The sequence below is a fragment of the Poecilia latipinna genome, unplaced genomic scaffold (assembly GCF_001443285.1).
Source record: "Poecilia latipinna isolate Pla-1442-1.1 unplaced genomic scaffold, P_latipinna-1.0 Scaffold201, whole genome shotgun sequence".
Taxonomy (NCBI): Eukaryota; Metazoa; Chordata; class Actinopteri; order Cyprinodontiformes; family Poeciliidae; genus Poecilia; species Poecilia latipinna.
The window spans coordinates 76570-101642 of record NW_015112817.1 but is presented as its reverse complement, the minus strand read 5'-3'; the positions used below and the strand labels follow the sequence as shown (position 1 = coordinate 101642).

The 25073-nt window shown below is 37.7% G+C and overlaps 1 protein-coding gene across 1 annotated transcript in view; it reads left to right on the top strand.

The window, feature by feature from the left end:
- Positions 1-896: 896 nt before the first annotated feature.
- sesn1 (sestrin 1) overlaps positions 897-25073 on the top strand; it is a 55170-nt gene continuing 30993 nt past the window's right edge. The window contains exons 1-2 of the mRNA XM_015031239.1: positions 897-991; positions 1952-2262. Coding sequence (XP_014886725.1) covers positions 1990-2262 — 273 coding nt within the window. The 5' untranslated portion in view covers positions 897-991; positions 1952-1989. The remainder of the gene's footprint in view (positions 992-1951; positions 2263-25073) is intronic.

Here is a 25073-nt window from a genome sequence, read left to right as displayed (position 1 = left end):
GGAGAGAGCAGGATACGCTGTTCCTCCTTCAGCTGCAAGGACCAGAAGGTGTATCCTCATACCCAAATGTGTAATAAGCTCTAGAAAGAATAATTAAGAACACATTTGCTTAAAAACTATTAACAAAAGTGTAAGACACCAAATAATATAGTTTTATATCAAATACAATTACTATTAACTAAACCACTGCAGTGGCCTTAATTGTGATATAATTAGCTTTTTATATTCAACTAATGGTTAAATGAGATGCATAGAGAAATTCGTGTGGATTTTCCTACACTTAAGCTTTTTGAGTCTTTGGATAATAAATTTAACATCCAAAGTAATAATAAGCTGTCAACACAGCAAAAGGATATTTAAATAGCGTGAATTGCAGAAAAGAGCTCGTTCGGCAACGTACAAGTATTAATTATACGATGCATTTTTCTACAAATTATTATCATACAATCTTAATGTCAAACAGACTATTTTAAGTTATCTCTATCTATGGATGACTTTTTGTAGACACGCTATTAAATATCATTGAGGTTAAACAGAAAACAACTTGAGAGGAGATGTACAACATTCCCACCTTTCTTTCCTCTCCCCTCTGTTTTTCTTGCTGCCTGTAATTTTTGATAAACAAGTGACAAGGGGGGTGGTGTCTATGGTGGTAACTGTTCTTAGCAAAATGCATGATGGGATATGTAGTTTATAAAAGGACCCAGCCAATAGAGGCAACAAAAAAGAAACTTCAACTCCCGTACACCCTTTCCCAACTGACAAAGTGATTTCACACTAACCAATCACCTTCAAGGATCCTAAAGGTAACGCCCTAGAATGGTGTAGACGTGCGCTGATTGGTTGAAATCTTCCGCCTGTCAAATTTCCAGCCCAGGCGTCCCTCCCCTTCAAGTTGCTACCTCTTATCGTTTCTGCCCTGGGAGTCTGGTCAGTGCTGACAGGCAAGGCGTAAAGTAGCGGTAAAGCTGCACCGAAGAATGTGTACAAAGTGAGTATTTGTTACTGACACTATTTCTTTTTGACTCCCGGTGACGGTTTAGTACATGGGGTATTTTACCTCACCGCAGTTTTTGTTGTACTTTACTGGTTGTTTTTGTTAACGGTCAGCTTGAAAACACTGACATGAATGGCAGAGACACCCAGACAGACTGAATGGACCCGAATAATACGCGAAAATGAGAAAAAAATTGGGATGAAATGCATAGTTTTGTATAAATTATGATTTTAAATTATCTGTTTAAATTAAAATACAGCACTGATGAAAGATTTGCAACATGATTGATGATGGTCTTTGTTATTATGCAGACAGGTATAATTCCTGTTATGTTTTTGTTGTGTAATCTTCATCGTCTAAAACAGCCCGTTGAAGAATTTTGACCGAGATTTTTTATTATGGACCAAATGGTGATAAACAACTAATAAATTATTTTATGATGCTTAATTAATTAGGTTCAGGCCAGTAAGAGAGTCTCACTTTATGTTAACTTGAAGGACCGTGACATACTAACACTGAACAAAAATGTTTCGCATGTTTGGGCATGTATATACTAAGTAGGCTACACTAAGGGTTCCCATACGCTGCTCCTACTGTTTGAAGTAATAAGTTGCCACAGTGCACAGTGCTGCCCCTCACTGACCTGTTGCTGGACACTGCCAATCAGCTAGCTAAATAGACGGCTTCTATCCTTCCCCTTACTTACTGTAAATACAAATTTGGCTGATTTAAAATATTTCCAGTCACAAAACATGTTAATGCTGTGAAAAGTAATGGAGCACTGCCTATCCCCAGATAGTCAGACCAATGAACCAACTAACATATTTTACTTTGATTGATTTATTTTTTTTATTCATGCTTACACTGAGAAATAGAACTAATCAAAAGTTATATTATTGATACTAATAATTAACAAACACATAAATATAAACACGTCTAATATCTTTTTTTCAGCCCGTTGTAAGGCAGCAAAAGCATTAGTCCTATATAAAATGATGGAGATGCAGCATCAGGAGTCTTTGGGGAGATGGGATGGGCTGAGCAGCCGGGATGCCTCCTCCAGAGCTGAAGCGATGGAGTTCATCTGCCAGGAGGTCATGAGGAAAGTGGAAGCTATCGAACCCAAAAAGGCCGCAACCCCTGCCCTAGGAAGCTCTCCCAACAGCGACCTGAACGACATCCTGGTTCACCTTCTCATGCTCTCCAGACGGTGCCCGTTTGAAGATGTCAGAGGGCGCTGCACTCAGCTCCTGCGAGACATCCAGGTAAGAGATATGACGAGCCTGATGAGCTTTTTTATTATTGTGCAGTGTTTGTTTTACTGTTGCTGCTGCTGCCACCTGTCATCCTCCTTTCCTCACCTCTTAATAAGCATTGCAAACATTGTGGTTTACTCAACACTCTGCAAGACTACAGTATGTTTTTGTGAGATTTGTCGATGTTTTCAGTAGCACTACAAAGCACCGTTTTCCTCTTATTCTCTAATCTTCTCAAGAGGTAAGTATTTTGGTGCACCAGAGCATATCCACAATTTAAATTAAACAAACCACAACACCAGAAAAAAAAGAAGAAGAAGAAGAAAAAAAAAACTACTCCAGTCAATGATCTTTGCCTGGAAAGAAAATAAATACTACTTGCTCTAGGTTTAGTATGTAGTATTTTGTTTTATGTAGTTTTGTAAAAAGAAAATTAAATAGCTATATTGACTTGGAGAGCAAAAGTGTAACAAAAGAAGGTGCTGACAGTGCCAACATTTGAGCTGGTTTGCATACATTGCATACAGTGGCAGAGTTTGTCCATGGCCGGATACAACAGACCACATTCACGAGTTAAAATGTTTTGATTGCTTCAAACTCGCCTGTTTTACATTAAACACTTGAAGTGTCACTCTTGATTGAAATGACAGCACTTTAGTCAAGAGTGAATGAAAAGTGTAAACTTAGAAACAGTTTTGCTGTTTTAGGAGACACGATATTTACCCTCAAATATGATTTAATCTGGATTTAATCAGAAGCTTTGTGTTAGCGCATTTAAAGTTGTCACAGTTAAAAATATAAACTTTTCCGTTTTGTGTTTAGTTGGAACTTTATTTTATGTTCAGATTTTTATAATTAAATATGTTAATTAGGGCAGTGATATGGAAAAATTACCCATATTGGAGAATAAAAACACATTGCACAGATGAATAGAAACTGAAGACCAGCTTGTAAACACTGATATCATAATCTGTAGGCTAATTCAACATGGGATTATAACATATTAAACATAGTTTTAGGCTGTTTGAACTGAACTCAAAACTAAGTCTTGTTTTGGGTGAGCTTAGACAGAACTGATGGTGTGCCACAAATTGTATGCATAAGTCTGTGTAGGATTTTCTACCAGTAAAAGTCATTAAACTGAATCTGTAAAGAGAATTATATTCACTAAAATATCATTTATCAGCACATCTCCCAAAATTATCTTTTTTTTTGTATCTTACTTCTTGTATTTTGCTTTTATTGTCACACAGCGGATGTAGTCTTACTTTGTAAAGCTGCTGCATTCTTGCAAGTTCGCATTCATGTGTGAATTCAACTTGCTTGGCTTCATGCTGCGTGTTTGCAGGCAAAACAAAAATGTTCAGACCAGTTAGTGTTCGTTACTGTTTACAGCAACTTAACCGTAGAAGTCAAAGATTTCTTTATTGTCTGTATCATATTTTAGTCTTACTTGGTGATTTGATTATCATTTTAATGTTTTGTTTGATGTGATTATGTCTTATCGGTTTTTGGTTTTATGTGACCCTTTGTTTGTGTTGCAAAGGATTTTTTTTTTCTAAATCTTTGTATGAATGGCGCTATACACATGCCTTGCCTTGTACTTACTGGTTTATGCTGCAGTAAGAGTTCACACAGGGAGCAATTTTTCACTGACTAATTTGACTGGTTACTTTTTGCTTGTAATTCTCCAATCTGTCACTCTCTACTTTTGATACTAAACTGCATTCCTCTTTTAAAACAAAGTTTCTACGAAGAACATTCCTCGTGTGTCAGTGTTACAGACCTGCTGGTGCGCCAGGTTAAATGGGAAGCACCAAATGCTTAGGACTGTATCAAATTACAAAAATGTCATAGCCATGCAAAATGGCCATGAGTGGGTTTTCTTTTTTTGACCATTGCTGAAAGATATATTGTTTGTGTCACATCCTCGAGTTCAGCTGTCTTCTGATCCCTAGAAGCTCTACAATTAAAGGTTTTAATTGAAATCATTTATTTATTTTTATTCTGAATCCCGGGTTAAGTTCGTTTCATTCTGTTCTAATGAATGAGTCCTCCAGCAGCAAACAAACCCTACCTTTAGGTGGCCGGGGCATGTTTGTTTTTCATAGGAAATAGGCCGTTCGACTGTGGCAGGATTCCTGTTTACGCGGAAGTGTTTTCTGAAGACGGAGGAGAGGGGCAGAGAGCTGAAAGATGGGGAGAAAGCTGCTTTGAGGGTTTTAGCGGTGCGCCACAGTACATGCCGTCTGGTATTTTTGAATTATGCTAAGCTGCGTTTGCACGACGCTTGCCAAAGAGTGCATTTATGAGCGTAGTGGAAATACATCTCAGAGTGTTGTTGTGATTTTCATGCATTAATACCTTTTCCACGTACACACAAACCATGCACCGTTCTCACACTTAAATGAATTATAAGTGACTCAAATTCCAGCAGATCCTATATTGAAGACAAAATCAAAAGAAAAAAAAAAAGGTTTTTCCTGATGTCCTCTAGCACAGGAAGGCCCCCTGCGAGGTGAGAGTAATGTACTTAGCTCATAAAACTTAGGCTTCAAGCAATTTTCTGCTATTTCTCGCTCCTTAATGTGTTCTATCAACTGTGGAAAAAGCTAATGTCTTTTTACATTAGTGGAGGTGGAAAAACATCAAAGAAAAGGCTCATTTTGAGAGATTTAACATCGTGGAAATTGCAAGGTTGCAGTAAGAACATGAGGTAGTAAACACAAGACGGTACATGTATATTTTTGCAACTAATGTTCTCTACCAAACCTACGAAGCTTTCACAGAACACATTTATTTATAATGAAAATAAATTGCAAACAGTTGAAGTCTGTTTAAGAATTATGCAACTTCTGAAAGCGGATTGTTGTTTTAGGGGCATGGCATGCTTCTCACGTGTCATTTTCATTAAAAATATTGAAAAAGTAAGTATTATTTATTTATATCTAAAATACATTATAGTACAACTGCTTCATTGCATTGGCTCTGGAGGCTTTAAAGTTTGAAATGCTGTGTTGCTGTAATGTTGCTGAGTAACAGAGGTCAGGGTTCACAGGGTCAGATTCAGAAATAGGGTTGTTGTGTGTTTAAAAAGGGGTCAGGTTCTCCATAAACTGCCGAAGTGTGAGGGTCTGCTGAAAAGAACAAGGGTCAAAATTGCTTATCAGTGCAGTTTAACAAGTATGGTGAGCGCAAAGAGATGCTGTTAGTGTCAGGCTCTTTACTGAGCCTAACTCATCGGGTTCATACGGGAGCGTATGTGATGGTGTGTTTACCAATTCGCCTGTACTTAAAGTAAGAGATGCCTTCCAAAATCCATCCTGTTTCCTTGCATTTTTCTAATTCCCAAACTCTTTTCCACATCGACATTTCAGGAATAAAGAGATCAGGAAAATTGGCAGATGGAGTTAAGAAAGTATTTTGCCACATATTTCTTTTCCCATATAATTTTTTCAGGAGCCACGGAAGTTTTCTGGACCATTCTTTACTGCTATTCAGTTTTCATATCATACAGGGGTTAAAAAACAAATACTTTGTGTATAAATTTGCCCACAGAAACATAGCTCAGTTGGGGTACTACATGATATTACTGTAAACCGATGACATGGAGCTTTTTGAAAGGATCATACTAAACATTTGCTTTAATTTTACTAACATCTTGTGTTAGTAATCCCAGTTCAGACTCGTGTTTGGTGCATATTTTCTGTTAACGTGAACTGTACTAGACTTTCCATGACAGACTTTAAGTTTTGGTTGCACATGGAGCCAGAAGGAGTAAATCCGCCAGTGAAAATATTAGCTTGGGGTCATAAGTAGTACTTTGAGACTCTTTTTCTGGGGTCATTCTTTACCCTAATCCTTTTTCTTATTATCTGTACTTACTTAGCATAGCAGCACCCAGTTAGATCCTAGAACCAGTTGTTGCAGGGAAACATATCGTGAACCTGAAAGTGAAGCTTTTCAAGAGGACAGATTGGCATCACAGCACATCGTCAGCTGTTTTCTAACCTTTTCAGGCTGAAGAGTTTTGAGTGCTGTGCAGAGTTGAAGACTAGATAGAGGTGGGGCTGATTTGCACATTCAGTTTGTGTAAATAAGATGAACCAAAGGTGTAGAGTTACATCTCAGTGCTTTTTGTTAGGGCACAAAAGAGATATTTGCGATGACGAAAAGCTAGAAATACATCAAGAGTTTTTGGGATACCTATATGGGAAAATAAGGTACATTTACATAATTTAGATTTTGTTTTCAGTAACTTTAACATAACTTCACTTTCAATGTAGTGTGCAAATGCAGAGTTTTGAGTTTGTTTTTCAAGACTAAAACTCTCAACCTCACGCATTCTTATCAACACATAAGAAAAACATATTCGACTAATTAAAGTTATTAATAATGACTAAGCAAGTCCCAGCAATAAATAAAGTGGATTGGTCGGCTGAATTTGACCTCTTCCCAGAATAGCCCAGAACACATGTGAACCTCCAGGCTCTCTGAGCTTACAGCACATACGGATGACTTTTTTAAGAAAATATTTTTTAAATGTCTGACTTATTTATGGAAGATGAAAAACGAGGCATCTGTCATAAGTGATTTAAAGGGCATGCCCTGCCTTTGAACTTGGACTGAAATATGTATGATTGAGCACTCTTCATGTTCCCGCTCTTCGAGCACCCGGTTGACAACCTTTAGCGTTAGTGTTGTTTGGTAGCTTACAGCCTACTGGATTCTTTGACTCTGTTGCATAAGGTTCGATTAGATGTGGATTAGTTTGATTTCCTGCACTTTGATTTCTGGAACAGTCGATGTGATATCTGTTTTGAGGCTGCACAAATAAACCTGACTTGACAGACAGCAGTGCGGGCAGATGCAGAATGGCTTTTCTGCGAAGGCAGGATCAGAGTCCACTCGTAAAGCGCATCATTTGTTTAGAGAACAGTTTAAGCGCTTGTTTACCCCGACAGTGACGGAAAACCTAGTTTTTCTTTATGACTTGCTGCTAAGCACACATGCAAACATTCCAAGTTTCTATCTTTGACTTTGCTTGTTTGTTTCGGTTGGTGTGAATTCCTTCATATATCTGCTTCAGCGAGTTCAGTAGCGATTTTTAACCGTGAACTCTGACCTGATGAACACGGGGATTGGGAGCTCACTGTGTTTGCACGTTTCAGGCTGTGGAGTTCTAAACATTAGTTTTGTTTGTCTATAAAATAAGCAGGAGGTAAGCAGATGGAAATCGGAAGTGGAATCTGAAAAAATACATCTAAATGTATATACACACTTGAAATCTATGACTGTAAATGAAAATCTTTTTAAAGATGTGGCACGTGTTGGTTCAGCATTGTTTCTCTACATTATTTATAAGGAAAAAAAAAAGGTTTATTAATTTTGAGTCTTGTATTTTTATTATTAGAGCTGTTTTAGTCAAAACATGTAAATGTTAGTATTTTTAATTAGTAATTATACATAAATTATGAGTTTAATATCTGCACCTTCACAATCTTTTTGGTTTGGACAGACCAACAGTTTCTTTTCACTCCTTCAGGGCTGCTGTTTACTTTTTAAAGATAAAAAATACAGTATTGGGGAAAAGTGCTGAAGACCTACAGTGTGTAGGTAAAACACCCTCGTTCAATGGGCTGTTAACCGGTGAAGCAGGATCTGAACCACTTTAAGCACTACAATAAAATCACTACAAATATATTCATGTCTAAGCTGAGCTTCACTGTTAAAACAGTATTTGTGTAAAAATGGTTTCTTGTGACATATTTTTCTTTTTTCAAACATTTAGTTTGTATAATAGGTAGGTGTAAATTCACAACTTTTACTAACTTTTCATGTTCAGTCCTGTACATTTTTATTTTTAGAGATCATAGTTGCACAGTAAATCAAATATCAAGACTCGTCTCCAATCTCATTATTTGAATTATTGGACTTGCATGGAAATGTTTTGATGCAATATGTATACTTGTTAGTTTTACCCTGTATGTATATGTTTTTAACACAATTATTCTATTAAATTATATTATATCTTTGCAATAGATTCTATTTTGATTCAGATTTTTGGTTTTGCTGGAACATTGAAACTGAGACAAGAAATAAGTCAACATCACCTTGCCTTAAATAAGTAGTAATAATGAAAAAGAAGATGATGCATGCACTGCTGTATCTGGATGTCCCAGGACAGACAGACTGTATGGTGAGAACAGGGCAGAAAGCAGCAGCAGCAGTGACCTTTAGCACAGTGACGTTACAGTGAAACGCTCTAAAGACATGGAGGACATGATAGAGGAATAAAGCTGCGGATTTACTGCTGCCTGCCAGCTGGGTAGGGAGGTTGAACAGTGTGATGATTGGAGCTTGGTGGGTGGTTGTCAGATTTGTCTGGCTTTGTGTCTGTGTACCGTCTAGGATGTTCATAATTTGAATGATTTCAGTGTTGGCCTTTCAGCTGATTTTACTGCCGCTTTCCCAGTGGAGCTCCACGTGTAATCTTTAACCTTTAACCTCTAACCGCACGTGAAAAATAGAGGTTGTTGTCCTGGACGTGACCTGATTGGTGTACATCTTCTTTTTTGTGTGTGTGTCCCTTATCAATTCAGTTTGTTTCGTCACATTCTCTGCTACACTTCCTTCCACTCCCATCTCCTTCCCTTTCTTTCCACCCCCACTTTCAGCTCTTGAATAGCAGAGCCAGAAATAATCGGGAGCCAGCCGGCACCCCCACCCCAAGAGCTACCATGCCAAGTGCCAGCCAGCAGACCCCGTCATTGCACCTCATCCCGCTGGTACCATGACGACTGTTTATTTCATACTTACGCTCACAGCAAACATCCAGTCATCCCTCCTTCTGTAACAGATCAATACAAACAATAAATAATTCAGTTAAATGAAAACTGTTGATGCTGACTGACAGAAACGGGTAGAAAAATTTATGTTTGTTTCTCAGCAGAACATTATGGCTTTATCTTAAAAAAAAAGAAAAGAAAGAAATATGCTTTAAAAAAAAATCATGTATTTATGGTTGCAACAGGATTGACAGTGACCTAGTTGCACATTTCCCATTTGCACCCCCTCGTCTCTTGTCTTGAGCGTGCAACCAGCAGCTAACTGCACTGACTGGAAGGTGGGGCTCTTGCCTATGCAGTTGGATCAAAGTGCTATCAAACAGGTATTGAGACATTATGACACGTTAATAAATGTGCTCATTTTTAAAATTCTATTTTATTAATCTGGAACTATTAGAGCGATTAGGTTTAGATGAATGGAAGCATTAAAAGCAAAGGAGTGGGGGTGGGACAAACTCAGTCTTGGACTGTATTCCAGTTTGTAATCTGTAGTGGAAAATTACCAGCACCCCATAAGTACAAAGAGGTGCCTGACCCAGTGCTATTATTCTTCAATACACTAAAGAATCTTAACCATTGCAGATATGTTTCAAAAGAAAATTATTATTTCTAGTCATAAGATTAATACAGCATTTTTTTTTATCTGCTTAATCAGATTACCGTACATGGTCTATAAACATATTTAATTGCTGCATTTCTCTTGCAACATTAGGAACTACTTTATGTTGATCCATAATCTCTGCTAAGTACCTTGAAGAATCTGGTTCTAATGCCATAAAATGCTGGAAATATTTAGGGATATGAACACTAAAATAAAAATCAACCAATTGGACTAAAACTAAGGTTGGATTGTGGACATGGACCTGCCCCAGTTTATTTAAATGACCCAGTGTTTAGTTTGTTTGATTTATGGAAGGATCTGCCAGCGTGCATTGATGGAAGTGAGCAAAGCAGCATGCATTTATATAAATCAGTGAGTTCCACCACCATTTTGAGTGCATTCATATTGTTCCCAATGGCTGAAAGATGTCGTTTTTACAAGAATGTACTTACAATACTTAGCCGTGAAAATGCAGTTTGACTCTGGTATCATGGGGAGGATTTCCTATGTTGTTCTGGTTGTGACTGAGGGACCCATCTTTCCACACTCGCCTCTGCTGTTTTAATCTTTTGCATTTGTTTTAAACATTTACAAATCTTGCTTGTATCTCCTTGAGTAGACTTTCTGTCACAAACCTAATGAGTGTTGTCTGTTAGGAGCATCAGAGATGCTTCGCCACTTATTTATCTAAATGTGGATGTACACCTTTATCAATAACCCCCCAATAAAATGACATAATATATAAAAGCTGCTTTATATAACCTCACTTGCATTAGTCTATCAGTCTCTGACACTTTCCTTCTATGAGCTTAAGTGCCATCTGTTCAGAACAAATTTGATTGGGGTCATAAATGATTTATGAGACGTATTGGCTTGTGGATTTATCATTTAGAAAAAAAAATCAATACTTGCCTTTTATTCTCCACTTTAATGCTGATCCTTTTACGCCATGGAAGCGTAATTGGTTGTTGAGTGGTTTCATCACCCATCATTCCTAGTTCAGCTGTTCCGTCACAGGAGGGCGCTCTACACCAGTTTTTTGCACCACTTCAAGCTTCTCTGTCCAGTTGGCGCTTAACTGGGAATTTTCCATAACCTGAGCTGAATGCATGCAATGCATTGCATGATTATAATTTTTTCCTCTCGCCCTGGTCACCGGGCGTCTGTCCAGTAAGCGATGTGACTTTTCCTGTGTGTTTATTTGTGTACCGGACGGTCTGTTTTAAACATGTGTGTCTGTGTTTACACTACTTGAGAGATTTATAGCAGTGAGCATGCAGGATTTAAAGGGCATCTGTGGATCAGGTCGCAAAGCATGAATAGCCTGGTGGCTGCGGTCCAGGCCTCAGTCAGAGGCTCAACATCATGCTTAGCCATCTGGAATACACAAACAAAAATATTAGTGAGCATTTGCTCTTTCCTAGACAAGTGTTAAAATGGAGAGGCCCATGTTGAGAGCTGGTGTACTTTAACTCAAAATAGACTAATAGCGATAATTCTCAGATTTAAAGTCATTCAGCAAGCAAACCAGGCAAAAAAATTTTGCAATGTTTAAAGTCGACAGTTTATTTAGCTATAAATTAGTGGAGCTTCTTTTCTTCCCAGTGCCACCGTGTCAGTAATGTACCATCAGACTGGTTTGTAGATTCTTCACTGGTAGCAAAAAAAAAACATGTTCCAAACATTGAAAATATGCACAGATGCATTAAGATTCATAAACCCCATAAACTCTTGGAAAGACCTCACACATTTCAGGCTTGAATTGATCTGCGTCAGCCCCTGATGGATCATTTCCCATTGCAGTCATTGTGTGGTGCTGCTCACCGAGCAGTTGTTGCTCTGGGCCTTACCCAAACACCAGAGTCGGCTCAGAACTGGCTGGGATGTTGTTTTAGCCTGCGCGGTATTGTTTCAGGCCCGGTTGCATTGGGGTGGAGGGTATTGTGCTCTCTCCTCGTGAGTATTGTCCCAGGCTGATCACTGTGTGATTATTTATGTTGCAGACCAGTTTCTCAGAGCGGTGACAGTTCCAGCGCCGCAGGACGTCTGCATTCCCACAGATCTTCACCTCTGACCCCGGCTCTTTTACTCCTAAGTTGGAGCGTACGTGGTGGAGACCGGCTGACTCAGAGTTTTATGTTTGTGTATGTGATTGACATGTGGTGTTTACACACTCCTGCAGGTCAACCGACATATCTGGCCTAAATCTGGACAGGCACATTTATGTTGGGAGTTGTTTGGGGCCATTTCACAACCGCACTGACTTTTGACAGCCATATTTACAGTGAAGTGACAACTGACTGTCGCAAATCAGTTGTCACAATCTTTTAGCACTTTGTATCTTAAAGAAGGCATCTGAAACATGAGAAAAAACACTTTTTATTTTAGTATGCATCAAAGATGATATGTGTGAATGTAGTCTGGATGTGTTTTATCATTTAGACGTAATTTTTTTTAATGCTTTTCACAAAATTAGTTTTTGATATAAACATTCATGCATCCTGGTACAAATTGTAGATCCACGTTTTCTCCATGCAAGCATCAGCTTATGCCATATTTTAAAAAGAAAACATGTCAACATGAGCCATATGTGTGAATTTAAGCTGCTATCACACTGTTTCTTATCTGATGACGCATATAGGGATGTGTAAAGCCTGGTTCACACAGCACAGTTTTAAAATTTTCGGTTGATTTTTCACAACTTGAAAGACCCCACAAATGATTTAAAAAAAAATGATATACAACAAGTTTGGTCCTAATGTGTGTGGTGTTCAGCCACACAGCAACACACCACACAAACAGATTTCATTCACAAACATTCAGATGCCAGACAAAATTTCTCAATATCAAACCTGAGTTCAGAGTAAATAAACATGGTGGACGAGAAAGAAGGAATGGTGATGGTTTGTGGACTTCTTTTAACAGAAAAAAAAAAATACAAAAGAATGACTCCGACATCCATTGGACTTTCTGGTTGTTTTATATTGGATATTTTTGATTCCCCTGCATGTTTCCACCATCTCTCGTTCCGATTGGCTAATGTCACATTCAGCAGGCTGCCTGGTGGTTTGTCTTTGGGGGACATGTTGCGCCAAGACAATCCAAGTTGTTGAATATCTACAGTTTGAGGTCGGAGTGGTGCCAACGCACTTCTGAGTAGACTAGATCAATCAGTTTGGTTTCTGTAAGATGCACAAAGGCTGCCCTAATGATGTGTAATGATATAAAGATGGCCGCAGACTCTGGTCGGTATGGTGTTATTGGATCTGTGCGCAGCTTTTTACACAATCGACCACAAACTTCTGTCGCTTCAACTTGAAAATGAGGTAGGATTTCCAGGGACTGTTCTTAAGTGGTTTTCTTATTTGAATAATACAACACACCAGTTGTATCCTCTGCATTGGGTACCTGTCAAATTTCGGATTGGTTTTTAAAATGTTAGTCCTGACTTTAAGAGCTCTTAATGGACAGGCTCCCATAAACATCAGACCTTTTAATTCCTCTGGTCTTCTCACTTGAGAACCTCCTGAAGGCTCCTAAGACCCGTTTAAAACTCAGTTGGACCTGTCCTTTCAAGCAGGTGCCCCTAGGCTGTGGCATGCCTTGACCCTGTCTTTCTGTGTGGCTGACTTTGTTAAATCCTTTAAAAAGCAGCTCATGACACTTCTGTTTAGAAAAGCTTTTAGTTAAATGCACCTCTTATTGTTTTTGAGAAGCAGTTTAACTTGTTCTTTTTTTTGCACTCTGTAAACCACTTTGTGATTTTGTCCATGAAAGCTGCTATATCAGTACAGTTTACTTACTTACTAGAATTTGTGTGTGGAGAGGATCGAGTGTGACCTCAACCACACTGGACACTTGTGAGATTAGCTTGGCTGTGCTGTGTATGCTAGAGTGACCAACTCAGTCACATTGATCTGCCACAAATGCTGGCTGAAAAATGAGATGCCGTCCCTCAGCAGTGTATGACCAAGCTGATGAATATCTAGCCATCTTGGGCTGAACGTTTAGTGTCATTTACAGTCTGAGTGCTCTTAGTCATTATCAGCTTAATAAATGAGAAGACGGAGCAGAGTCTGCTGCATTGTGAAGCCATTCCAAGCATTCAGCATGCAGAGGTGAGCCATTGCTCATTGTCTGCATAGCAATGCACGAGAAGAGGTGATATCATCAAGACATTCCTGAAAGCTTTGCATAAGATCAATGTAACTTTGTCAGTACAGTCGTGCACACGTGCAGCATACATCGAAATGTTCACATTCAAATCCTTCGAAGTCTGCCTTGTCTGGAGAATTTATTCTGTATGCTACAGTATCAAATGCTTAGAAAGACAGTACTGGAGGATTCATTTACTTACTTAGTATTTTTCTTTGTCCAACATCTTGCCCTTAAAAAAAGTTATTTTTCCCCCCAGAAACAATCAGTCAGTCAGGGGATTAGTAGGAGGCTTTTACAGATGGCTAGTTTTTATTGCTGCATTTTTGACAGAATGCCATTCCCGTTGTAGCGCCAACATACTTTACAACAACAAGTGTCAAGAATCTCAATGTTCCCAATGTTATATTACATGTTCACTCATCCTAAGCAGCACCTGTGAATACAGATCAAATATGTAGAAATCAGCTGACAGCCTGCCAATGCGCTGTTAGTTTTTCTAGCTGCTGAAAGATACAGCTTGTGCATGGTTGTGGCCTTTTCATGGCAACCTCAGATGACCTGCTTACGTCCTGTTTGTAGCTCAGCTGACTATGTGACAGGCAGCCAGTTCATTTGAGAGCTCCAGTTACAGGTGGTCACTCAGGAGGCTCGTGGGGTAGCCATTGAAACCTCAGATATAAGCACATGCCTTAACCTGTTCACTTGTCATTGGATCACACAGGATACATGGTAACATTAAGTGTTAACACAGCCATGGTTTCTAAATGGGAATTTTATAGATATTCAGCCAGGAAACCACCTTCATAAGTACTGGTGCTAATTAATGAATTGTTTCCTTTGACATTTAAACATTTGAAGAAACATTCTGACATCGTCATTATTATTACTATCAATGTTAAATTAGATAAACGGATGGGTAGATTTTTGCTGTCTGAAACTAATTTGTGCTTGAAAGAAATGTTTGACCTCTGTTGATCATATATGGTATTTGCTGTGCTGCACTCACCTAAATGGCATTTCTGGCTTTAAGTTGCAGTCAGCTGTCATGGAGCTTCTAAATTTGTAAGTGTAATAACACGCTGTTCTCAGATACTTCATTTGCTATTGATCCACCTTCCACACATTTTATGGACACAAAATAACTGCTGGTGGATACAAACACTCACCTCAAGAATTTTTTTTTATTTTTTATTTTGTACCACATCAGTGTGATATGAGGATTTTAGGGAGAAATATTAGCTTAAGAGGCAGTTTTGAGCAATAAAAGATAAGTTGTTTTCTTTCTTTTTATTGTCTTTTGTGAGTACTGTATAATTAAGGAACGTTTATTGATAAATAAACTAAATCCTCCATTGAATTGAGTTACATCAATCAAGTCTTTAATTTAACTAAACATTTAATTACAAGATAACAGTGTGCTCATTCTATCCAGAACTGCAAAAAGTTCAGACTCTAAAGGTTTCTGAATATGTTTTATGTTTATAATTTATGCATGTATGTTCACATCAGGAACACGTGCATGCTGCCCTCTTAGCGTGAGCCTCTAGAAACTATTCAGAACTGAGAAGTATGATGTAAAGTTACAACACAGCTCTCCTGCATACCTCAGAAGCTATTTAAACAGCCAGTTTAGTGTTTCCCAACCTTGGGTGCAAAGTGTCCTACATGTTTTTGATGGTTTCCCGCTACGAAACACCATGGTAAAAGGAATGAATTACATCATAGCATGTTTCTGCTAGAATTGGCATGGAAATGGCTCCAGACAAATACTACTTGTTGCTTCTTTTACTGTAATTACTTTTTATTTTGCAAATAATTATTCTGCTTTTTAATCCATCATTAAATCTGGCACAGAGTTGCTTAATGCCTGATGGACTTCTCTTCGAAAAAAAGTAACCCTATCACTAACCTATTTAAATGAGGAGTATTTCTCCAAAGTAGATTTTAAAATATATATTTTTTTAATTTAAAATATATTACCTAATAGGCTGGAAATAGTGTCTGCTTCTCAAGCTTTCACATAGTTCCACAAATCCATGCAAGATCAGAACTCTGAGTTCTCTCTTTGACACTACATATTTTTAAGAATATTGGTGGATATGAATATTTAATTTGATGAGATACGCTATGTAGAGAAAAAGTTCACAAAAAAACTCAACTAGTGTCACAGAAACTCTGCCTCCGTTTATCTTTAGGATGTTGCTGCAAAGTGAGTTATTTCTTCTGACAAATCTCTCAGTGCTGTGTCTTTTTTGTCACACTTAAATATTTCAGATCATTAAACACATTTTAATAACAACCAGTGATAACCTAAGTGAGTAAAAAAGACAGATTTCAAATTATTTTTATTTTTTTATTAAAGGAAAAAGTTATACAAACCAGCATGGCGGTCTGCCGACAACCATTTCTGATGCCTGGCAATGTGTTTTATAACGCTGTGGAGGAGCTTTGGCCTTCTTTTCATTGCAGAATTGTTTTATTTGAGCCATATTGGAGGTTGTTTGTGGATGAATGGCCTGTTAAAGCTCATACCACAGTGTCATAAGGGTATTTAAGGCCTGAGTTGGACTAGTTTGAACCATTTAAGATGTTGTCTTTTAGATCTGCTTAAGGTGTTGACCTGTTGACATGAAATTCTCCTTGAGAACTTCCTGGTGCAGAGCAAAATTCATATTTGTGTCAAGTACAGTAAGTCGTCTAGTTCCTGAGGCATCAACACAGACTAACAGTTATAATATTTTACTGTTAGCATTTTTGACAACGAGCACCATACTGTCAGTTTTGATTTTAAAGTCTTTTTGGTGGGATTTCTTTTTTTTTTATTTTTTTTTATTATTATTAGTATTTAAACTTCCTGTTCTTTTCCATTCATTTTTTCCAACCATTTAACTCAGCCATTTAACCTCCATTCAAATGGAGTGACTACGCAGCAAATCTGTTGCTGTTTCTGTCTACGGATTAATAAACACATAAACATCTGCTTTGTGGTTCACAAAAAAAAAAATATAATCATCACCTTCCTCTCAATAAGAGCTTAGAAATGTCAAGAGGCTGGCATAAATCAGTATCTTTTCTTACCAAAACACTTGCCGTTTGAGAGTGAAAATGGCAAAATTAAAGGGCTGCAAATAACATTTGTTCTCAAATCTTCTAAAAATATGAGTGAGTGTTGAAGATGATACCCAGTAATTGAAGCGATGACAGCTTTGCATCTTTTTTTGTAGCGCTCTGCCCCTCGTCGGGATCGGCTTTCTCACACTTTTATGTCTGTGTTTCTGTGGTGAGACCTGAAAGTGTTTGTGTGCCTGCTCAGTATGTGGCTGAACTTCGCAGGTTGTTTTTGGTCACTTCAGGTCCTCGTGTCTGAGCTAAAAGAGGGCTCACGTGTCAAAGGGGAAATAAAGATGTTCCTTTTTTGTGGTCTTTTAACAGTTCAACGGTTTTTAAAGTTCACCGCTGAATAAAGAATGGAAACTCTGGCTCAGTGATGCAAAGAAGTGTTGTTTATCTACGTCCTCCCAGAGTTGTACTTCAAGTCCTCACAGGGTAAATAAAAGAGATACAGTTACATCATGTGCCACCCATCATAGCTTAGAGGTTTATTAGACCTCCAGCTGCATTCAGACACTAAATGTGACACTCAAATCTTCATGTCATGCCACTTAGCATTCCTAGGATTCTCTAAACACATTACCTAACAGCCACACTGTTTTGTAACATTTTACGATGTTGTTTAACAGGCAATATTCTGGTAGATAATCATTTAGCTCAGTATATCTACAATGAGGGCAGTGTTACTGTGCTAGTGCCAGTTATAGCGACTGCTTCCTTTTTTAAAAAATTTAAGATGCTGATTCTAATATTTATGGGTTTTTTTTGTAGATGATCTAACATACACTACTATTAAAAAAAGATTTTCCCCATACATATTTCTTATTTTTATCTTTTATCACACTTGAATGTTTCAGATCAACAAACTAATAATATCAGACAAGAATAACTTGAGGAAATATAAGTTTTCAATGATCATTTAATAAAGAGAAAAGGCTGCACAAACCAACCTGGCCCCATGTTAAAAAGTGATTACCCTTCTTATTAAATCACAGATTAGAGGTAAACAGTAATTTAACTAGCCACACCAATTTCTGACGACTGGTCCGTAAAACATAGAAATCACATTCTTAGGCTAAAAGATAAGAAGACTAAAAGATCTCCAAAAGCAATGCATCATGCTCCGCTGAGGAATTGTTTTTGCTTTTAGGAAGATTGCTTTAAAGGAATGCAAACCAGTTTCTTATTTTGCACTCAAAGAATCATAACTGAAACTTGACACCAGCCTTATGAAAGTGTGAGTGGGGCGTACATATTGATAACTAAGACCAGAAGTGAAAGAGGAAAAGAGTTACATTGTTAGTTAGTTACATTATAGTTAGTTATAGTTACATTGCAATACCCAATTTTGTCATCAGATGAGTTTGTTGTTTCTCTTCTCTAATTATCGTACATAAACAAACTTCTCCAGAAAGTTTTTCTGTTAGCGTTAGCACTGACTATTTCAAAAAGTGTTATGTAGGATTTAGTGGCATTTATTTGCAAAACTTCGAGTCTCCAAATATTTTCCTAGTCTAGTCGAAAACTACAATATCGAGCTTTATGGGAGTGCGTCTCTTTCTGAAATTAATTAAGAATGACAGGACACTTGTTATTACATCTTGCATAGTTTTTTTTTTTACAAGATTAGACAATAATGAAACATAGGACAATAAATGATGCAGCCATCCATTCATCCGGTTGGAATACCACAAAATCTCCGGTCACTTCAAAATCACATGATTGCAACTGAGACATAGGTGGACAAGTAAATAGAGATGTTGTTATTTTTGTATCAGCTATTTCACAACGCAATACTTCCACTTTCATTCCTTCCCTTTACGCAGGAATCACGAACAACAGCCTCTAAAATATAGCAAAGATGATCTCCAATTTTCTTAAGTGTTGTTCTATAAGCACTATGAAGCAATTTTGCACTTAATTGTAAACTTATGAAGCCTGTTATTGTCTGTTAGCCAAGTTAATAAAAGTAGAAATACAGTTGGTATATGTTTTTATATTTATTTATCTTACTAATTCTGAGGCAAAGAAATGTTAGAGTCCACATTGAACAGTTTACGGTCGAAAAGCACCTTAGACAGATCAAATGTAGTTGAAATATTTAGGTACACTTTTATATTTTGAGCTTTACCTGTAGCAGTAATTAGGGGAAAAGGTATATAAAGGACGGCGAAATGCGACTGAAGTGCAAAAATGGGAGCAAATGTTACTGAATACCAGGCTGCAGAACACAGCTCTGCTTTATAGTCTGTGTGCTTTTCTATTGAAAAGGCTGACCTTTCTAGTACATGCATGTTTGTTAGGTAAACAAATCAATAAATCAGTTTCTGAAGAAGAATGGTTGCTTCTTCAAGAAGAAGGAGCCACTATTTCACAGCAACATAATCAAATTACTGGTTAAATTTAATGCATTAATGGACACAGACCTTTGGCCTTTATGACGATCACATTTGACTAAAAAGGGGAACGCTTCATATTTTGCTGTAGAAAGAGATTGTTACACTTCACAAAACATATGGCATCATGAGGAAATAACTGAAATACTGAAGTAACAAGTCAAGACAGCAACCTGGAAGTGAAAGCTTTGGCACAAATATTATACCTTCAAATTTGTTGCAAAGTTGCTTAAGAACAACAATGTCAATAATTTGAGGGGACCATAACAAAACCCTGATCTCAGGCCTACTGAAATCTTTTAGGCAGAATCAAGAAAGATAGAAGACAGTCATACACACCCAGCTCGGTTACAGCAGTTCTGGACATGGAAGATTTTCAGCCAACTTTTGCGAGAAGCTTGCAGGAGGAACACATTTTGGTCACCCTATAGTTTTTAGTGAGTATTCTGGCATTTACCAAACAGCCCTAATCCAAAACCTAGTAATTCTGAGCTAAAACAGGAACGTTTTAGTCTCTTGTTTAGACTCTATAGCAGACAATGACAAAAAAGTATGTATATTGCGTTGCATCAAAGGCAAACTGCAAATAATTTCTGTTGTGTGTAGTTTAAAAGCAAATGTCCATTACCAAGAAGTTTAGAGAAGAAAAGCTGTATATATAAGAGGTGTTTTTCAGCTTTTCATTGAAGCCAGATGTACAAGAGCAATATAGACCAAGCTTGGCTCAGCACAAGCATCTTGGCCAAAGGGGGTTTGATGATTAGAGACCAAAAAAAAAAAAAAAAAATCAACTTCTCCATCTGGTTCCTCAATAGTCTGTTCCTGGCAGATTGCCATGCCTTGTCTGTTCCTCTGTAGGTTTCTAGGCATCCAGTCACGTTGAAGTAAACACTTCGAAGCCCTCAGGAAAAAAAAAAGGGCATGTATAGCTTGGCAGCAAACCAACTCAAAATATACACAAAACCCCCCTGAGTCATTCAGTCAGCTTGTTTTCTCCCCTCTCTCATGCTATGAAACAGGAAAGTGTTATATTCACGTTTCTAAATGCCTAACTTCAGTCTTAAATTTAAAGAAAGGATGTTCAAATCTATCTGTTTGTGCAATTCTTCTGTATAAAGGTGTCCCTTGGGAAACCAATACGCCGCAGTTTCATTGGCTCGTTCACACGGAGTGTGAGTAGAGTAGTAGTGTGACTCTCTTCATTTGACGTCAAGGTTGAAGGAGGGGAAGGAAGGAAATCTACATGGGCCATTTGTCGTAAATTTCACGCAGCAAAGGGCAGAATGGGATGCGAGAACAGAAAGCAAACAAGCAGTATTAACTACCTTATACAACAGTTTCATGGTTCTGATGCTCGGCCATTTTGAGTTAAACCAAGTCTCCAAGTCAGACGAGTCCAAAGATTTTTTTGATGTACTGTCATATTCATTAAATTTTATTTTTTTTTATTTTTATTTTTTTTTAGATGAGACCCGCTTGTCAGAGTAAAAGTACCTTTTGAAAATCACAACCTGTAAGCAGATAATAATCAGGCATTCAAACTTCCAACTGTGTGTAATTAATCTACATAGCAGTTCAATTATTTTTAAAGTGCCTGAAATAATAAGGTTTTTATTCAAATGTATTAAACAGGTTTGTATACTTAACTCCTTTTAGGTTGAATCTTATCCCAGAATATCGACATGAAGCTGAGTTTGCAAATTGGAGTTGGAGCACAGATAAGCAACTCCCGCCGTATCAGTTAGCATGCTAACGTAATCAAATATGCAAACGCAACAGCATATTTAGCGCTCTCTGTATTGCCCATCTGTCATTTTCTTTGTCAGTCTTGTGTGTTTGCTTATCATCGTCTGGATGCTCTGCTGGCTTTTCTTTGCAGTGCTCTCTTGCTGCAGAATCCGCTTTGCCCCTGTTTGTTTGCGCTTTATATCTTGTTTGTGAAGCGAGATATATGAAGCCAGTTGCTTGGCGGCTGGTCAGGCGGTATGTCACATGCTTTAGATCGAAACTGTGACACAAACAAGTTGTTTTAGTCACGTATTCTGTGGTTTTAAAAGGTAATTGTGCTGCAAGGCATGTATGCCTTGCAAAAGTATTCATGCGCCTTACAATATTTTTTTTTTCTTTCACATTTTTCATATTACAGCCACAAACCTCAATTTGTTCTATTGGAATTTGAGGTGAATTACCAGCACAAAGTAGGGCATAATTGCAAAGTGAATAAAGAATGATGTGTTGTTTTTATTTTATTGTAAATCTAAAAAGTGTAATAGGTTTTTATTTTCTGCCTCTTTTATTCCTATTCCCATCTCTATCTTTCTCCTAATTAGTAATTATGAAATTCTGATTTTCACTGTGTTTACTCTTGAGGAGTTGCAGAAATACACAGCTCAGGTGGAATTATCTTCACAAATCTGGTCCATATTGGAGGAAGAATGAAATCATAAACGCAGCAAACATGTAGCAGAAGGTGCCCTGCTCAGATGAGATCCAAACTGAATTTTTTGGCATTTGGTATTTAAAACACAAGTGGTGGAAAACCAACAGTGCTCATCACTCTGAAAACATTTTGCAACATGGTGGCAGCATAATGCTGTGGAGCTACTTTGCTGTGGTGGGGACAGATAAGCCAATCAGAGTTCAGTAGAAGATGGATGGAGCTCATTGGAGGGCAATCATGTGGGAAAACATAGGAAAGCATCAGACAGGAATGGAGATCAATGGTCCTAAACATGCAGCCAACACCAAATCATATTTGGTTTTCCCTGTTGAAAGTCAGACCAAAATGTAAATATAATTGCTATATAAAATCCTTCAAAATATGTTGAATATGTTGAAGTTTGCAGTTGCATTGTGAGAAATTGTGGAAAAGAGTGTGAATACTTTTGCATGGCACTGGATTTTAAATTTCCTATCTGTCTGAAAATTCACAAGCATAATATGTGGAGTAGAAAAAATACACCTCCATCTGTAATTTCAGCTTAAATGTTGAGATAAATGTCCACAATGACTGCCTGACTTTTCTTTCGGATTTATTTGTGGAAATGTAGAAGGAAAGAAGACTGAAGTAAGGCCTAGACTTTAAAAAAGGATTATAATGCTGACGTTTTACACTCTTATCAAAAGTCCATGATTAGCTGAGCTGTATTTAATACTTTCAGGATAACATCACTTGTTTTCTCTCTGCTTCACTTCTTTCTAACACAGCCACATATATGCAACATCTGTTGCTCAATCAAGAAACCACAGAGTTGTTTGTACCAAAAAATCTCTAATCGATGCACTAATAACTAAAATATTTAAGCTTAGAAATACTCCAAGAAGCAAAGCTTCACAGTCTTTTGTACAAATATGCATCTTCAGAGCTTGCTTATGCAGCATGTTTGTAAAAATAGTTAGTAGGTGTTGTTGAACTGAAGAATCTCTGTGAAATATCACACATACTGTCCATTTCTGAATGCAAGGCTGCGAAGACGTCACAAGTTTTTAAACCCCAACGTGCACAAGGGGGAAAAAGTGTGTTCATAACTCATAAATATACAAAAGATGTTTTGGTAAAATCAAATTCACGCCTGCCAATCTCAGAGGGTATGAGCAATAACATGTTACCTAAAGAGGGTGGCTTCTTTTTTCTTTTTTCTTTTTTTAGATTTTTTTTTTTTTTTTGTGGAAATGTTACAAGTTAGCAGTTTTGAGAAAAACATCTTAGTTCCTTCCTTGTGCAATCTGATTGCATAAAGTTGGCTATAGGAGGGGAGGAAAGAGGGAGAAAAACAAGTCATGAATGTTTTTCTTGTACAGATAATTTCTGTGCCAAACATGAAATGGAGCTGCAGTTCGCCTCATGTTCTCTGAAAATACACAACCACTGCATATGTTAAAACCATGTGCACATTTCATAAAGCATAAAAGCATGATAAACAGTTAGTGGATTTGTTAATATTCTTGTAAAATGCCTTCGCATGACCTAAGAAACAGAACTGAAACATTACAAATATAAATAGTGCTCTTTTACTGTTATAAAGGATGGCATGAAAAACATTTTTCGACCCCAGATGCAATTTCCAATGATGGGTGGATGATAAATTTGTCTTAAAACCGTGTGAATTTCTCATAGTATAATAAAGTTCTAAAAATAACTTTATTTTCCATGGTAACATTGCCTTATTAAAAACAGATATGCAATGATTATCCTATTACTGATCATATATACTGTTTTTTTTAACCTATAATAGTATTTATAAATGTAGCTGCAGTAGAAAATATAGCCGTCAGTGAAGTTATTGTTAATTATTTAGATTAAAACAATTATCCTCAGTTTTCTCATTCTTTCCCATCTAAATGGTTCCCCCCTTTGTTTCTATGAGCTTTAGTGTCTGGGTAGCAAAAATCTACATCTTTTTTACATCAAAAATTCTGTTGACTTATTCAAACAAATCATTGGTTTGCAGAGGATGAGAAGATATCAATCTACAGAATATTGCGTCGAAGCAGTTTTTTTTTATGATCACACTATCGCACAAATAGAGATTTGATTAAAGTTGTTGTGCAGCTCTTTCTCTATGCTCCCTGTTTAAATTGTGATGCATATTCTAGTGCTGCCGACTAAATTTAAAGTGCTGATTGTGCAATATTCTTTTGTTAAGATCATCATAACGCAACACTCGGGTTCAGGCTACATTCACACTGCAGCTATTGTTGATCTGATTGTTGGTCAGACCTGATTGTTTTTTTATGTAGTTCTTTGGTGGCTTTAAAATGTCTTGGGATACCTTGTTGCTGGTAACCGGCCTACGTACTGTCGACATTTTTTTAGGGATTGGACCTAGAAATATGTTTTATCTTTTTAATGATCCAGGACTAAAATTTCTTAGAAAGTTGCTTGTTTTATGCGTGCTGCACACCAGCTTGTCCTGATGCTGATATGGGAGGTGCGCATACATCCGTCTCTATCTGTTTTCGGTTGGTTTAGAAGGTGTTCTGCTTGTTTGGGAAGATAATCTCTCCCCTACTGCCAGGTCAGCAACCTCCCATCCCCCACCAGAAACTGTGAGCTGTGTGTTAGGAACCAACGTTTATGTAAAATTACCAGCTGTGTCTGTTTATGTTTGGAGTTGGGTATGTTTTGTGTGATGTTAAACGGGTTAAAGTTTGCAACTGCAGCACCGAGAAATGGGTGCGAATACTCTTGCGCGCAACTGTCAATGATGTAACTTTTGACAAAAACAAAGTGTTTGTTTGGACACTCTGTGCTCTCACAGTCGCACACACTCACAAACATTTCACTCAGAGCCCATTAAAGCATTACCTGGCCTCCTCTTTATTCCCTCCATCCATAACTAGAGACTCAGAAAACGCAGAAGAGGAAAAACAACAACTGCCGTTAACAGAAGGCAAGACTGCTGCTCCAATCAGCTCCTCTCATTGGTCCAGACGCTCTGTCTGAGGTGGCTGCTATTGGCTGAGAGGGTCACACCTCCAGAATCTGTTTGTGTTCAGTACAACACAGGGTGGATAGATGGAGGAAGGGGATATGAGGGTCGGGGGTTGTAATTTGCAATAGGGGTTGTCGAGAGGTTAGATTTTCTGAAAGAACAGAAGGGAGGCTTTAACATGTGCTCTCTGGACAACATCTACTGACGCTTGTTCCAAAACTTCTAGGAAACTAGGATGTTTGTTTCTCTCCCACACTGTTTGTGGGCTGCA